The sequence below is a fragment of the Protopterus annectens genome, chromosome 9.part0 (genome assembly GCF_019279795.1).
Source record: "Protopterus annectens isolate FY-2018-M chromosome 9.part0, PAN1.0, whole genome shotgun sequence".
NCBI classification, from domain to species: domain Eukaryota; kingdom Metazoa; phylum Chordata; order Ceratodontiformes; family Protopteridae; genus Protopterus; species Protopterus annectens.
Genome location: NC_056743.1, coordinates 370,736,815 through 370,755,244, shown reverse-complemented (window position 1 = coordinate 370,755,244; position 18,430 = coordinate 370,736,815). Strand labels below are relative to the sequence as shown.

At 37.6% G+C, this 18,430-nt stretch overlaps 1 protein-coding gene across 3 annotated transcripts in view; it reads right to left on the bottom strand.

Annotated features, from left to right (window-relative positions):
- Positions 1 to 2,467: 2,467 nt before the first annotated feature.
- The window catches only part of POLR3D (RNA polymerase III subunit D), a 536,125-nt gene continuing 520,162 nt past the window's right edge, over positions 2,468 to 18,430 (bottom strand). For all 3 annotated transcript variants that reach the window (XM_044082919.1, XM_044082918.1, XM_044082917.1), the window contains one exon: positions 2,468 to 3,749. In XM_044082919.1, the coding sequence (XP_043938854.1) occupies positions 3,633 to 3,749 (117 nt within the window). In that variant the 3' untranslated portion in view covers positions 2,468 to 3,632. The remainder of the gene's footprint in view (positions 3,750 to 18,430) is intronic.

The following is an 18,430-nucleotide window of genomic DNA, read 5'->3' as shown; positions in this document are numbered from 1 at the left end:
TAGATGGACCAGAACCAAAAGCTTCCAAAAGTACAAATTCCTCCAGAGAGGGGTTTTCAGAAGACCAGCCACATTCTCTAAAACATCTCCAAAGGAAATATCATCCAGTAGTGATCTGGGGGACCCTTCTACATCAAAATTGGTAATCTCTGTGACAGACTTCATCCATGAGTCTATGTGCCTCCTCTTGCATGTTCTCTTCCAATGGATCTCTTCTGTGGGATGTTCATGGGAGGTGCAAGAGGAGAGGGGAAGTTCCTCTACCGGAACTAAATGGATGCTTACTGGAATAGGCTGTCCCCTATGGAGTAGGTCTGACTGACTTAGAGTACAGAAACCAATGGCAGAAATGGGTTAGGATCCGAAAAATGAGAAGGCGTTTCGGAGAAAAGTTCCTTTCCCCCACTTCAAAGGCCAATGGTTATGGAGGCAAAACTCACAATGAAGGTAGGTCTCGACCATTCACAGATCAGTGCCTGGAGGATGGAACCGCATCTGAACTGTTAAGAGCAGAGGTTCGGGGGGGGGGGTGGATCTGACAACAGTGGAGGAAAACCCGGACACTCAGATCTGACTTCGACACTTCAGCTCTGAGACTCGTTCTGATCTGAGAGTATCGAAATAGAACTAGTCAGGGATACATTCTGAGTAGAAGAAAATACTTTCCTTGGATCAGACACTGGATGACTGAAGGATTTCAGATCATGGGACGCAAACCATTGAATGGATCAGAGTAGGAGATAAAAACAGTCTTAGCTGTCCTAGGAAGACTCACAGATCTGACAGGATGGAGCTGGAAAGACCACCTGGATCTGAGCTCTATGAACCTTTCACATCATCCTATCCACATCCACTTCCAACAAACGTCTGTAGGCCTAGAGAAAGTTGTGGATGGTGGCCTGGAGTGTTTCTTTGGAGTCTAAAACAATGGAGAAGGAAGGGTGGGCGATATGGGTTTTAGGGTGCTCCGGTTTCCTCCCACATCCCAAAGACAAGCAGTAGGTGGATTGGAACTCTAAATTGGCCCTAGGTGTGAGTGCGTGTGTGTGCACCTTCTGTAGAAGGTTGGGCACCGGGCTGGCAACTCAACACTGTAAAACTCCACTGCCAATCATGAGTGGACAGGTGATCCGCTGTGGCGACCCCTAACCGGGAAAAGCCAAAAGAACAACAACAACAACAAATTCTGGAGTAAGACTCCCGTAAGAAGTACCAGGCTTCTGATCCAAGGAGGGTGTTACTGTACAACTTGTCAAAATGATGATAGGAGCCAAAGCCTTTGGATCCCAGGGTTTTAGATCCAAGTATTGGGTATGCAGATTTGACAATGTCGGATCCAACATTTTCCAGTCTTACATGGCTGCTCTGATGGAGACCTTCGGGACTTCAGTGGGAGCACTTATGCTCCAAGGGAGTCAACTTGCTAGATTTGGAGGGGGGTTCAGCCCCAGAAGATGATGCAGCAGGTAGCAGACCCTTCAAAATCAATATGTTCTGCCCATCTGCCAAGGCCCTTGGGTTAAGGGTGGAACATACTGAACATGATATGTCCAAGTGCCCAGCTCCAAGGCAGTAAATGCACTCCTTGCGGGCATCTGAATTGGGACTTTTCTGTCCACAAGAAGTGCACTTCTTAAATCCTGTTGATATGACACTGTTGAGAAAGTAGAGGGAAAATAGTGAAATCAAAAGGAGAGATTTTTTTTTTTTAAACAGAGCAGAAAACATAGGAAAAACGACTACCAGTGATGGCAGGTTAAATAGATACAGTTAGCAAAATGGATAAGCAGAGGAAAAGATACCAGCAATGGTACAGAAAATTTACTATTCAAGAGAATATTAGGAAAGAGTAGCAGAAAAAAAATTAAAACCCCTTAAACCTGTGAAATTAAACTTTAGCTATCCTCCCTCTTGGTTAAGGTAAGGTTAAAAGAAGGTCAACTCATGAAATACCACTTTTAAAGCTCGAGGGAGGATCCTGCTTCTGTTTGTGTTGGCAGCAAACAACATCTGGGGTAATGGGGATGGAATGTGGCATTATGGGTAGAGGGAGGAGCTCAAGAGCTGGATCTGAAGTTTGGAGTAAGCAGCTGAGTCATATCAGAGGATCAGATGGTTACTGTCAGAGACCGAGTTCTAAACAGCACTAACTTGCTTCTTCTGTTTTCAGAAGCTGGAGACTTGCCACATCTAAAAGATGGATGGAATCTGGTAAATTACAATGCTGAACTGTCTGAAGTGTAACACAACTGCTAAATAAACATCAATAAAACATTTCTGAACGGAGTTTGCTTTATTATTTTAAAATTAAATTAGCACTGTCCTTGCCTGAAATCCTGGTTGGCACGCCAAATGGTATTACCTCAACAAACAAAAACATTTTGATCTCTGTATGAAATGTTAATTAAAGCAGACAGATCACACATCAAAAAACAAACACAGACCATTAAAATTTCAAAACAGCATCAAGAATATCAACAGATTTATTTACAAATGAACCTCTCAAAATACTTTTAAATGTATTTTTAAAAGTACTCTTCATATATTTTGTCAGTGAAGCAGCATAAGGGCTAATTAATGTCAGGCTGCACATTGTCACATGTCCAACTGAAGACATCAGTCCATCCATTCAATGTACTTCTGCATGATATTCCTGGTGCAGTGTACTACCATGGAAATGGCAAATAGGGAATACAGGCATTGCTGTGAGTAGGTAGCATTTTCCCCGACTGTAATGCATCAATAAATGTTCTGTACCATCGCCACAGTCTGAATACAGACCTGTAATAGGAAAGATGGCTCTGGTTCATCTGATACACAGCCCACCACACTGTTCATAACCAAGAAAAATGGGCATTACCACAGAGACAGAATGGGACAAGTAAAACATGCTGTGATTATATCACAGTAATAAAAATCCTACAGAAGAGGATGTTAGACAAGAGGCGCACCACCCTCTGACCAACTTCAGGAATATGAAGCAGTAATACTGACTGACGCTGATGAAAGCCTGGCATAACCCTGCCTATGCTGCTGTATAAATGTACGGCTGAATTGTTGTTCTTATGTCCCACATGAATGAGAGACTGCATTAGCATGATGTGGTACATTTCTGTGCAAGAAGTGAGTGTTCCTACTGATAGCTGCCACCAGAACAATATGATGAAGTACTATCAATACGCAAGGAGGGATGATTTCTTCCCAAAGCAAAAGTCAGTGCTGGAATAGGATATCATCTTCCTTGACACAAAGGACAAAACTGATGTGGCAGCATTCCTTTCTAGTACAACTGTATGCAAAAAGCTTTGTGCACTGTTTTCTAGTGTTTAACTGCACTTAGTTTCTTCTCCTTTGAACCTCTAGGATGGCAGCAAGGATGAAAACACACACTTATTTGTATGAATCCTGTAGTGAAGTATCGCCCAATGAAATCCACATGCCTTGTTGTGGCTGTATAACAAATTCCCAGTATATTGCATTACAGTAGAAATGTGTTTAATACTGTGTACTAAAGAAGCACAACTCAGCTTATTGTTCAGAATATCTCACAATCCCCAGAACAAATGTGAAAGATTTGTTGGCTTCATCAGTTTCACAACAGGCCCCAGCCACAGATTTATATTCGACCCTCACTACCTCTGCAGCAGTAATGACTCAAAGTCTGGAGAACACACCAAACGATGTTTCACATGTCCAAGTACAATCATCTCTCCTTTCCGTGCTTCTCCAACTCCAACTGATACCAGCTCCTTCAAGAGAAAAATAAGCTGTTATAATTGCTTGATGTTTTCTTTGACATCTATCAAAATAAGACCAAAAAAAACCTACGCTCAAAAAAATAAGGTCAAAACAATCCCTCAAACAACAAGCCTTCATATGTCATCAGCACAAACTGTAAAAAGTTTAATATTTGCACAAAAACACAACACCTGTTGTTTCTGTTCACACAACCCAGTAAAATGCAAAACAAAAGAACATTGTAAAAGGTATTTTCAAACTTTTTAAACTAAATATTGCAAAACTAGATTTGCCAGTTTTTCATTATAAACTGAGTCAAAAACAACACACCACAAACTTGTGCCGAATAACAACTCCATAGAGATCAAATATTTTGTTGCTATAAGAATGAACATTTTCTCCATACTGGTACACTGAATTCCTTAGTCACTTGTCTTTCATTGCAATTTTTCTCAAAAAGATTTTTTATTTGGATTATTAAAAATATTTTATGTTCAATTTATTTTGATATTATAATCTATGTAAAACTTGAATAAACAATTCCTTAACTGTTTACACTATATATAGTACACCTGAGAAAAAAATTAAGAAATTGTAGAAAATGTTATGACTACAATTTATAAATGTCAAATCAAAACCAAAATCTTTTATAGTTCCTTTATAATTATTACAATTATGTGAACTCATGCTGAAAAACTTTTTTTAAAGATAAAACTTTTGTCTGGGGATTTCTGATGAAATATTTAAGATAAATCCTGCTTTGATTTATTCTAGCTCCGCTGGTAGCTCTGAAAATCACAAATTCTTTGAAGTGAGGTAATGGTGAATTTTTCCATCTTCTTGTAGTATCTCTCCTTGCCACTGCTAAGACTGTCCATAATAAATATCAATTTTCATTGTTTAATCTGTAATTCTCTTACATTGAGCAACACCATTTTTTTGTTTGTTAATGAAAATGAATCAGACCAGATGGCCTTTAAGAAATCTGTAATTTTATCCTTATACTGTTAAATGCAAGACCTATTAAAATATGTTAGAACAATATGCACTGCATGTTTGGTTACATCTCTGAAATACAACTTATTTTTGGTAAAAGTAGCTATCTTACTAGGAGTTAAAAATACTCTAAACAGAAATTTCCACTAGAAAATATCTCACTAGTGTGACCACAATGAATATTTTATAAATTTCAGTATCTGTGACTTATCAAGAATGATTATAGAAGAGTTATGATGACCCAATATAATACGATTCCCAAATTTATCATTTCATGTATTATATGTGATAAGAGATTTGTAGAGATGTGAAATTGTTATTCATTTTCTGTTTATTATACATCGGATCATAATTGGCATTTTAAATTGCAAATGGGAAAAGAAAGTCATCTTGTGCATACATCATCTAATGCTTTGTAACAAGATCCAATTTTGAGGGTTGAGAACAAATTCAGATAGAAGTTCTTGATTTTTTTTTTTTACTTTCAAGGATTTAAGGCAATGAAACCAACAAAAAAATTATTTATATTCCCAAACATTTAGAATGGATTTATTGTCCCCACCAAAAGAAAAAAAAAAAAGTTACTATGAAAGTGTTTCAAACCAGAGTTTCATGTCTGTGTTTAGAACTGAATTTATAAAGCATTTTAGAATATTAATATAATTAGATTTTGAGACATCCTGTATAATTATATTCAATAGGGTATACTTAAGGGTCTAAAGAAGTTAGTGTTATTCTCGTTGTTGGTACTATTTAACATCTGTTGATTGGGAAAGTCGACTAGGACAAAGCCTATTTTCAGCAGAGGCCCAGGGAGAAATACTCCAGACGCTTGTTTTTGGATTGTGGGAGGAAACAGGAGTACCCGGAGGAAACCCATGCAAACGCATGGAGAACATTCAGACTCTGCACAGAAGGCATCCCAGCCGAGAATCGAACTGGTGAACCTCTTGCTGTGAGGCGACAATGTTAACTGCTGCACCACTGAGCCACATACTATCCATTATTAGTTTGTTAATACTGAGTGAGAAGTGCAACATTTTCCAGTTTTAGTTATAAGTGGGATCTATCAAACTGAATATAACCTTGAATATTGATGCTTTGGCATTAGTGTCTGTGCCTGAAAAGTTCAGGCCTCCTAAGTCCCATGATTTCATATGATGTTGGAAGGCTACCTTAAGTTTATTTAGGAACAAAATTAAACTATGAACAGTTTATTAATTTCCTTAATCTGTGGTTTATTTGGTGGCAAGGACAGAGCTTGGATTATATACAAGATTTTTGGAAATAGAACCATTTTTATGAACTGTAATCAGTCTTCAAAAGAAATGGTCAATTTATTCAATTTTTTCAACTAGAATCTTTATAGATTCTAAAGTTCTTTACAGTTTAAATTTTTTTGCTGGTGCTTTTTTTTATGTTGACACCCAAGAAAGTAAGGGATGATGTTTCTTTACCAAAATGTTATTGTTAATTTGTATTCTCTTTTGGTTTTGAGGTAGATAATTTTATATTATATTATTGAAAAAGAAACAAACATTTTTGAAACTGGCCTGTTGTATGTGATTGTCTGATCATTGACTCTAGAGTTTTTTCACTGTAGAGTTATACTTTTTTCTACGCCTTTTATTTTGTAATTGGATCTAATTAAAATTGCAAGTATTTATATGGCTAGGGCAAACAAGATATGGAGTAAAGGATATCCTTGTTTAGTACCTCTGTAGAGTTAAATAGATTCTGAGGTAAATGTGCCTAATTTGATGCATGTTTTACAGATGTTTGTTAAAAGAGCTATGAATTGTAAGGTAAAGTCAAACATTGTTTATAAAGTCTACAAGATTAATTAGTCTCATAAAATTATCACGTTTGTCTTTTAAATATAAAATCAGATTATGACCTAATAATGAGAAGAGTTCTTTAAAATGGACAAAGTTATAATCGGTATTCAGAAGTGAAATTGGTCTACAAGAGGAGCATATTTGGGAGGGGGGGGGTATTCTCTTTGAGAACAGGGGTGATAAGTGAATATTTCCATGAAGGAGAAATCTTCCTTTTTTTGGATTTCAATAAGACTTTTATGGAAGCAATGAATGATATTTTGGGGATGAGAATTATACAACTATGACATTGTTCCATCTATAACAAAGGGCCTTATTAGATGTAAGCTGATTTTATAACTCCTGTTAAACGTATTTGAGTAGATTTTTTTACACTGGGTGGAATTTTCTTTAAATCTAAGAGTCAATGTTTAAAGTAGAAATATTTGTAATTTGTTCCAATTTTTTATTTAAATTGCATACTATTTAAACATGTCAATTTTTTGAATATCAGCATGAATTTTATTTATAAATATAAAATATGGATCTAGATTGTAATTTTAGTCTTGTTTAGGTTATGCAAATGTTTTGCAGACGTGGCATAAGTAATTTTTATTTTTTTAATGCTCTTTTTGTCTTGTATGTGAGAAGATCAAGGTATTTTTTTACTTAGTTATTTTATTTGATCCTTTACAGATTTATTATCTTTAAAATTAGCTTTAACTTTTTGAACTTCAAGTTAAATATTTAATTCTTTGTCTCAATCCCTAGATTTTTTTGTACCAGGATAAGGATGCACCATAAATATATGCTTTACAGGAATCTGAAATCATAATTTTATTATCTTCAGTGTTACTAACACATAAACAGACCTGGGGAACTCTATTCTTGTTTTTGTAACAGGGGCATTATGATCAGAGACGGAACAAAAAATAATATTAAAAGTCTGAATTTTGGAGACTATCATGTGATATCAGTATTCTATCATTTCTTGAGTACCATAGTTGTATGAGTAAAGAGAATATAACAACCTGTTTCTAAACTTAAATGTGTCATTTAAATTAAAGAATTCCAACCAATTAAGGGCTTTAGCAGTCTTAGATCTCTGTTAGTTTTAAAACCTAATATGTCAAGAATAAAATTAAAATCTTCATCTATTATTAGGCTACCTTAAGCTTTATTACTAATAATATCTTAAGTGCTTTTGCTAGGTTAACCACCATCACTGGGAACCAGTAAATATTGGCTATAGTGCACAATCTATTTGTATAATTTATACTTAATAGAGTAAATAAACCATCTTTTGTCTTTATATTTGGGCATAACTTAAGGTGATAAAAGTAATATTTTTCCAAAGTATCATGACTCCTCTTCTACTTTTGAATGATGATTGTGCTAATATTGTAAATTTGTTTAGATCTCATGAAGATCTAACAAAGTGTTTAAAATATATTTGTTCCAGGAATACCATCTTTGCTTTGTTGAAGTTAGGATATTATAGCAAGTTCATCCTTTTCTTAGGATGGTTTATTCCATTAATGTTTACAGACAGTTAAGTTTATGGTTTAAATGACTGATGTTTAACAAAGGCAAATTACTTATGCAAATAAAAAAAATTAAAAAATTGCAACTCTTAGAAATATTAAGTAGTATACAAGTAGTCATTCAGATATAAAAGGAGATTTAATAGAAAAAAGTTTGCCTTCTACATATGATATTATAAAAACATGGAACTTCATTTTATAATTTCTAGTCTAGAGGTAAATAAAACTTTCAAGTCTATCCTGTATCTAACTAGTTTAGATCAAAGTTTGCAAATTAGCATAGAAATATTTCAGAGCTATGCAGTCAGGAATTTTCATCTGGAAGCAACTGTTGCATTTTTACTCAATATCTTTTTTTTTTTTTTTAATTATTGCTTCCCAGTCTAGTTTGTAAATTTTTAAAGGAGGATTATGTTTTACAGCTCAAGTAACAAATGCAGAATGTTAATTATAGACTCCTTTAGGAATTAAATGTCATCACAAACTGAGTTATGTAAGAGAAGACTGCATAAACATCAACTGTTATTCTGCAGATTATATAAATGAATTTGTTCGGTAAAGTGGAAAGAATTACAAATGATTTGATTTTGTTGTTTAAATAACAGTTTACCAGGTAATATTAAAACTGAACCCAAGATAGTCTAGATTTACTATTTACCTGAATTTTTACATGTGTAAGCAAGGCTTCTGTCTTAGGAACTATAGTTAAATAATTTATATGAAATAAGGAGTATGAGATTCTACAAAAAAGCTTCATTTTTTTTTATTTAAATAGGGAAGTTCTACATGTCAAATATGTTAATGAATATTGTAGCATTTCTCCGCCTTTCATTCTTCTTTCCCTTTCCTTCTTGTTTTCACTTCCCTTTATTTTTCATCTCTCTCCCTTTTAACTTCCCCTTTCCTTCTCCCTCCCCTTCATGTCATACGTTTTGTTTGTGTCTTTTGGTTTTTCCCTGTTAGGGGTCGCCACAGCGGAACTCCGGTCCACTAATGATTGGCAGTTGATTTTTACATACCAGCTTGCCAGGCCTGATGCACAACCTTCAACGAAGGTACGCCCATTCACGCACGTCTCCATGCAGAAGACGCTCTAGCTGAGAATTGAACTGGAAAGCGGCTTACTGTGAGGCGACAATGCTACCGCAGCACCACCACCGCGGGACATCTTCATGTCATACGTTAATACGTTAAAATGGGTAAATGGAAACTGTCCAATTCCCTTTATGTTAATGTAATAAAAAGTAAGATAATCAGTGATGCGTGACAAACATTTCTATTAATACTAGAACATCTGTAATGAGCAAAGATGCACTGACAAACATTTGTATTAATACTAGAACATCTGTAATGAGCAAAGATGCACTATATACAAAGTACAATCTTTTTGCCAGCCTGTGTCTAATATAGAGACAACATACTTCATATTAGATTTTAGATATTAAAAATTATGTTGCTTCTAAATTCTTATTTGAATAGAATTAATTCATATCCATAAATAGTTCTTTAGAAATAAGGATAGCTAATAGTTCTTTATAAATAAGGATAGCTGCACATGGCTGATGTCAAGCTAGCCTTGCATTTCAACTATATATTTAAATTGTGGATCTAATTCAAACAAATTTAAAAAGTGATCTAAGTATATTAATATGCAATACATTAGGACTGAGTGATGTATGTAAAGTCTAGATTTGCTTAAAAGCCTTATATTATATTTGGTTACTTTATGTCATTGATGTATATTTACAATAAGATTACTATGAGCATACTGGGAAGATCATTGAGAGATCAGAATAAAATCTTTACAGGTTATTAAAGTGGCCATTAAAATAAATACTTACAGCAGGTTTCATACTTTTACTCGTGTGGGAAACTTAACAGAAAAAAAAGCTGCTTCCCTAGACAACTGATTGTCTTGTGCTCAGTGGCACTACAAAAAAAAAATACACCTGGGAATCATTCCTCAATCAGGCTCATGTTATCTCCCAAGCCTTTCTGTAGATCATCTCTCGAGATCCTCCAAAATACCACAGTGAACACTGTTGAAAAACACTCAAAGAAAAGATAAAAGGATTCAGTCTAGACAACACACATCACAACAGCAGAGATGGTATACAGAATTCAAATAGCTATACACTGCATGAACATATCAGATACCCTTGGAGTCTCATGCAGTGATAAACCATGGCTACCAAGGCATCATACAACCCAAGCAAGACAGAACTTTACAGTGATGCTCTCATGTTATACAAGTAGTAACAGAAGTCATGAATCCTATGTTCCAACAGAAAAGGCCATGAAACTGATATTTCTCCATTCCTTCTACAATACTCAATGACAGAAATCATCATAAGCAAACAGTTACCATGGATGTGGAATCAACCCAGAATGAGTATGTCCGACTGAAAGCAGGACACAATTTTCATCTGGATTCAATGTAACAACTTTAAACTTATGGCTGCCACTTTTTATAGGTTTTGAAAATATATCAAGTGTATTTTAAGTCATTTAAAAATCTAAGGTAAAACAATTAAAACTGCTTTCTCCTTAATGTTTCTGTTTTTAACAGAATATTAAAAATGTAGTAATGGAGCATTGCTCACAACAAGCGTGGAAAGTGAAGAAGGGGAAAAACTCCAGCCAAAAGCCTGTATGCCGAACGATTGGCTGCCAGTTTCTAAAGGCACATACAACTCAAACAGCATATGCCATTCCAGAGATATTCCTTTGTCTTAACCCTCAAGTCTCTCATTGTACAATATAAGCCATCCATGTGAATTACATGTCAGACAATACATTCTCATCTGCACTTCAGCAAGAATCCCAAAAGCTAGTCTATTATGCAAGAAAGCCAAACATGCATTGTTGTCACACCAGTCTCAACACAGGACATCAAATTAGTTTTTAATATACCAGACTGTTAAATATTTGCAGTAAACAAAGTAATAGAAATTATTAAAATTAACATACCACATCTGGATTTGACAGGAAACCCAAGAAGCTCTTCCAGTGTGCAAGAAACCACCATACACATCTTTCACAATCAAATCACACAACAAGGGAATCATACGTTAGTTACAAAATATCAGGTTACATTACAAGTTTGCAGCATCACAAATTAGAAATAGTATTATTTAAGCAGAGTTGCTTGCAACAAGTGATTTTAAGACAGATAAAATCATGCATTTGACTAAAAGACTGAACTTCTCCCTTATATTATTTCTCTGTAACACTGCAAAAGAGTAAACACATTATAATTAACATTCAGAAACACATATGGTTATAATGAAATTCTAAAATTTAACATTTAATGGCATTTAAAAAATAAACATTACCTCAGTATGTAAGAAATAAAAAAAATACATAATCCTTAATTTTTTTCTCTTTTTAATGTAGTACTTTTAAGAAATATCCAATATTTAAAGCTTCCACAAAATCTGCAGACAGCACTGCCTATCCCATCTCTATTTTTATAAATTGATCCATACAAGAATCATAAGTCCCTTCTATCTGGCGCCATGCTTACATCATCCCCCTCCACAAAGTTGGCAAAAATACTGATACCACCAATGTCAGGCCTATTGCCATCCTTTCCCCTCTTTCTAAAATACTAGAGAAAACAATACAAGCAGAACTCATGCCACACCTGACACAATCTCCTCTCCCCTACCCAATTCGGCTTCCGCCCTGGCCACAGCACCATGACTGCCCTTCTTTCCTTTCTTGAAACCATAAATATCGTATGTGACTTAGGCAAGTTTGTATCCACACTATTCCAAGATCTGTCAAAAGGCCTCTGACACCATCTCACACACCCTAATTATATCCAAACTCTCCACCTTACACCTCTCTCCCACCACCATCACATGGTTTTCCAGCTGCTTGTCCAACCACCAACAAGCTGTCCAACGGAAAACTTCAACCTCCCCCTTTCCTTCCCACACCCACAGGTGTCCCACAAGGTTCTGTTCTTGACCCTCTTCTCATCAACCTATTCATTAACAACTTTCACCAATCCATCCCAGACTCATCTATCATCCATATGTAGATGACTCAATCATCTGTTCAGCCTTCTCCCCTCCGAGCTCTTAGCAAAAACCCAACTAGCCTTCTCCAAAACAGAAACCTGGATGCAGTCTAACCATCTGGCACTAAATGCAAATAAAACCAAACTAATGTTTTTTTCCCGTATCAAAACTCGCCATACACAGCCAAAACACCCTCCTTGAAATCGTTCCCAGAACGAAGCTTCTTGGCATCATTATCGATGAAAAACTAAAATTTGAAAAACTAAAATATGACACCCACATCCGCTCAGCAATCAAGAAAACCCACCAAAAGTTAAGGTCTCCTCTACAGGCACAACCACTTCTTAAGCCCCTCTACCCATCAAACTCTTGCATCCACATTCCTACTCTCCCCTCTCTCATGTATGGCGCCCCTCTTTTCACCAATCTCCATCTTGGCCTTCGGTCCAAACTTTAATCCTGCTACCACAAGATCTCCAAATTTGCAACCAATTCAAAAAACTCATGCAACCACTGCCACTCCTCTCCTCACCCTCAACTGGCTTGAACTGCCCAACTATCTCAGTTACCAACAACTCACCATTGCCCACAAGCTCATCTTTAAACCTGCCAACTGCCCAGCTCTCGCTACTTCTTCAAAACCTTACATTCCCAACTGCTCACTCAGATCCAAAAGACAAAATTTCCTTCGGGTCCACAAACCTACACAACCTCCCGGCCATCTACTGCTGTCCCACTCCTTAGCTAAACAGTGAAACTCTCTCCCCACACACCTATGCAACCTACCGAACCATACAAATTTTAAATCTCAGCTACTCTCTCTTCTTTCTTCCAAATAGGAATGCCCTTGCCACTCTCCAACTTAAACCCCTCCCCCACTCCACTTTGCACTGACTCATCCAACTACCTCTATTACTTCAGCCCACCCAAAACAATCCCTCCCCTACCAAAAACTAATTCTCTAATATCTTTTGTACTACACTCTCCAATCTCAATTATACTATTACCCTCTCCATGCATATTTTCCTAACCTACTAATGGCTAGTAGCTATATATTTTGAAACGTTAAACCTACAACTGAGTTTATAACAAAAATATTCACTTTATGTAAATGTTGAAATTTCTGTAATGAACTGTTTTTTCATTTTTGTAACATTGTTACAAGCCAATTGCAAATATCATGGAGCTGATCTGTAAAAGTTTAATAAGCTGTATGAACTATGTCCTTTTGTAACATGTGAAATGTAACTTGCAATTATTGTGGAGGTTTTCTCCCCGGGCCTTCACTGAAAATGGGCTCTTCTTGGCCCAGTGGACTACCCCGGTCATCAAACTTAAATAAAATAAAAATAAAATACTTATGTTGGTTTCATTATCTGCTCAATTTTCTGTTTCTTCTTCTTTGCTTCAAAGCAGTTATTTTTTCCTGTGGCTCTCTCCATTGTGGGAGAGGACCAATCCACATCCTTGGTGAGGGAAACTAGATTGCTTTCAATGTAGGAAGAAGCTTCTTCGATAGTATCAAAAGTTCTGACATCATTGGCTAGGTTGATCCTAATTTTTGCTGGGAAGATTATTTGTGCCTTTATATTGTTTTTTTAAGAAGTTTGACTAATGGCCAAAATTTTCTTCACATTTCTATGGCTTTGTTTGAATAGTCATTGATAAATCCTATGTTATGCTAGCTTTAACGGTGCTTTTTCCCACGCTGCTTTTAGAACCAGTTCTTTATCAGTACGCGGGACAAAATGTTATTTTTACCAACTTTATTGAATTATCAAATTTAACACAGGCAAATTTACATTTATATAAAAGCAATCAAACCATATTAACAAGTTTACATCTGCAAGCATATACATCACATATATTGTTATACATCATACAATTTAAGCAACATTATATAAATTATTCAGTGACCGCCTTCTCTTAAACCTCATCATTCCTTCTCCAAACCATTTTCTGCATGTATTGTTCCAAAACTTTCCATTTGTTTTAAAAAAAGAATCTTTATTAAATTATCACTTACGACATTGGCAATCATGCATCTATATAAATGAAAACAAACCATACTGACATATTTTTAGTTTAAAACATTATATATCTCACTTATAATATATCTAGTCATTATCAGTCTAACATTTCACAGCTCATTCAAATCCTGGCTTCTTTTAAATCTCATTCCTCCTTCAAAACATTATTCTGCATGTATTGTTCCCACAATTTACATTTTTCTATGTAATTTGCTCCTACCCTTTTGTGAAAATCTATTTCCAGTTGTTTTATCTCAGTTAGCTGCTTTATACTTTGATTTCTATATTCTAGTAACTGCTTTTCTCGCAGCTTCCATAATTAGATTCAGCAAGGTCTCACTATGTTTAGGCAATTCAGATTCTGTATCATAGTTCAAAAAAATCACTTCTTTCATTATACTAATTTGCTCACCAAGTATTTCTGAGAGAGTGGTCTGGAGAGATTTATTTATTTAAGTCTGCCAACTCATTACACTCCCAAAAACATGTTCCCAATTACCCCTTTCTTCTTACGTTCATAGGTAGGTACTAGGCTATCTGCCCAAAGGCATTTACAAGCCTAGCCAGAAGGTGTTGGCTTTCGCCTCCCCCTTAGATTAGTTCCCTGTGCCTCTGTCCAGAACAGCCATTAAAGTGATCCCTGGGGTAAACTTTGTTTCCCATTCACTCAAGGTTTCTCTTGAAGAGGGTTAGTGAGGAGCTCTGCCTAATGTACGTTGGAATCTTGTTCCAGAGCATGGGAAGTCTCTGGGACAGGAATCTATCCATCCAGCACATCCTTATTGTTGTGGTGAGGTGGGGATATGGTTTTCTTTAGGTGGAGCATGTCCATCAATTCTGGGTTGGACATAGCCTTGTATTTCAGGCAGAGATCACCTCTGAGTAGGTGGTATGCAACCAAGTACAGCTGGAGTTTCTTCAGTCGAGCTGTATAGGGCATCTGCTTGAGGCCAGTGATCCTCTTGGTGAGGTACTTCTGTGGTCTTTCCAGTTGTTGCAGGTGTCTGGTAAGGTACATCCCAAATGGGGCATTGTACTCTATGATGGGTCTGATGAGTGATGAGTAGAGGGGCCCAATGACCTCTTTCGATCTAGATGCAAACCCTTTTGTGATTAGGTGGGCCACATAGAAGGATTTTCTAATCACTCTGGCAATGTGATTATCAAAGGAGAGGTTACTATCTACCTGGGTCCCCAGATCCCTTGTTACGTCTTCCGTATTTAGGGGGCTACCACCAATGTGTTTTTTTGTGGGTACTTTGTTTTTTTCCAAAGGGGATGACTATGCACTTTTTAGCATTTAGCTTGAGGCCAAGGTTTTGACACCAGGTATCTGTCTCAGTGAGACCCTTTTGGAGGATGTTTGTGTCAGCCAGAAAGTCAATTACAGCCTCTAGTTTGCAGTTGTCTGCAAACATGGTCAGCCAATATCCTCCTGTGCTTGCTTGTACCTCTGAGAAGTATATGCCAAACAGGAGATGTCCTAAGACTGAGCCCTGGGGAATGCCACCTGTAACCGGTTTAGAGCCAGACCTAGCTTCCACAACTCTTACCATGTGAGTTCTGTCCGTGAGCCAGTTGGCAACCCATCTCGTGACTGTTCAGGCTGGTGAGCTTGTCTATAATACTTGAGTGGGGAATAGTGTCAAAGGCCTTTGCGAGGTCCAGGTAGGCTGTGTGGACCATCTTTCCCTCGTCTATAGCCTTGGTAACTGTCTCAAAGTCATCCACCAGGTTTAGGAGGCATGACCTTCCCTTAGCAAAGATGAACTGGGTAGGGTCCAGTGTATGAAGGTTCCCAATGTCTCTGTTAAGGAGATCCATGATGACGCACTCCATAGCTTTGCAGACCAAGCTAGTCAGGCTTATAGGGCAGTAGTTCCCGGGGACCATTGTTGCTCCACCTATGTGGAGCAGAATAACCGTTGCTGTGCGCCACTCTGTGGGCACGTAGCCTGTGGAGAGGCTGAGTTTAAACATTGTGTTTAGGTGAGGGGTTAGTTCATCTTTGAGCTCGTGTAGGACGCTACCTGGGACACTGTCCGGTCCAATTGATGCTGTGTTTTTGGCTTTGGAGAGGGCTGTTTTAACCTGAGTGTGTGATTTCAGGGGCACTACATTCTTCTGGTATAGTTACGGGCCCTTTTGGGGTTGAGGGGGGTGACGTTTGCACCGAACCTGTCTGCCAGGATGTTGGCTATATCGGTCAGTTCAGTGTATTTTGTGCCATTCTGAACTCCGAGCAGATCTGAGAAATGCCACTTAGATTCTTGACATAGCTAAAGAATACTTTGTGGTCATCTTTGGAGTCCATGGCAATTTTTCTTTTGAAGCTAGCCTTGGATGATTTTATGAGGGAACATAGTTTCTTGCTGATACTGATCAGGGATGTCTTCCCTTCTTGGGATTTTACTCTTTTCTGTACTCGTTTCCTCCTCCTATTGTATAGCTTGTTTAAGGCAGGAGTCCACCAGACTGGTTTCCTTTTCTTGGAGGAGTGAGTCTTGGTTTTGCTTGGGATGGCATGATCCATGCATTCTTGTAGGTGCCCGTAGAGTGCATTAGTAAAGGATTTTGCAGCTTGGACAGCGTTATCCTTTAGCATGGGGGCTTTGAAACTTCCCACCTCGGTCTTAAGTAACATGAAGTTTGCTTTTGAAAAGTTTTTCACGGTATTTTCTTTGACCGGGGGTGATGTCGGAATGTGGATATCCAGAGTCATTAGTTTATTGTCAGATCTAACCAGCGAGGGGTTGACCTCTGGTGTGGAACACCGGTCGCCCATGTTGGTGTTGATCAGGTCCAGTATGTTGTCACCTCTGGGGGGAGGTGTTGATCAGTTGATCCAGGGTATTTGAGTTTATAAATTCTAGGAAATGTTGGGCAAGGGAGTCTGTACTTGAGTAGTTCTCCTAGTTAATGTTTGGGTAATTGAAATTACCCAATATCAGGGTGTTTGGTAGGACCTTTATGTTTCCCAGTTTTTCCAGGAATGAGGAGTGGGGGTCCTGGGACATGGTGGGTGATCTGTAGCTAGCTATAATTTGAATAGCAGTTTTGTCCGTTATTCGTTGCACATGGATGATCTCTGAAGCATCGTGCTGTGCCACTAACTTGGAGGTGTGGGTATCCTTGATGAATATGCATAATCCCCCGCCTTTTGTATTTTGGTCCGGGTTTTGTGGCCGAAATGTATGGTATGAGTTGTAGCCTGGTAGTGCTGGGATGCTCTCTGGAGCATTAAACCAGGTTTCTGTTACTGCACATATATTGATTTTCTCCATACTGAGGAGTGCCTTGACTGCATGCATTTTGAGGTTTAGACTTCTGGCACTGAGTAGCATTACCTTCAGTTTTTTTGTTACTTGTGCTATTTACGGTGGTGGGTTTGTCTTTTGAGCCTTGCCTAAAAAGGCACTATGGGGGTGGCAAGAGCCTTGGCCAGTATTCGAAAGCCTAAGGGTGACAGGTGCAAGCTGTCTCTAGTGAAGCAGCGTGGCTTGTCGAGCATGTCATCCCAGGCTGACAGACACTGGGATCCCCTTTGAATGACACCAGAAGCTTAGCCAATAGTTGAAATTGATCATTTTTTTCTCTATACCGTGGAATCATTTTTGGTGAGGGCAGGATGTTACTCAGGGTCATACCGGCCTGGGCTACGTGATCAGAGAGCTCCTCCATGTTTCTTTTCATGTAGTCCAGGGAGGTACGGCTCAGGTCATTCACACCAACATGGACATGACAGAGTCAGATTTGTACTTCTCCATCACAACTCCAAGATTTGCTACCTACCCGAGGAAAAATTCTTTGCAGTATACCTGGGGTATAAAAATACCTATGCAAACACTTCTAAGCAAAGATCCTAAACCTTCTAGACTTTGTTGCAAATTTGGGAGACATACATATATCTTTCCATTGTTTCTTTGTGACTTGCTTATCCAATCTCTCTTCCTAATCCTTTCTAAACACCTCTGATTATTATAGTTATCATACAATATTCTATATGCTCTATGAATAACCCCTTTTTTAAACAGAAGCTTTTGTTCTAGGTGCTGGTCTTTCACTTAGGATCCCCCTATTTTGTTTCTCTTTGCCTATACTTTAATATCACTCCTCGATTGGGAAGGCAATCTCTAACCTGCAGTTATAATACATTCTTGGCCTCTTTCCATTCTAATTATTTGCTCCCAATATCTCATGCCAGTTTTCTCCAGTATATTCCAGCTCCTGCTTGCCTACTGTCTGTATCCCTAACTGCAGTCATCCCTACAGGCAGA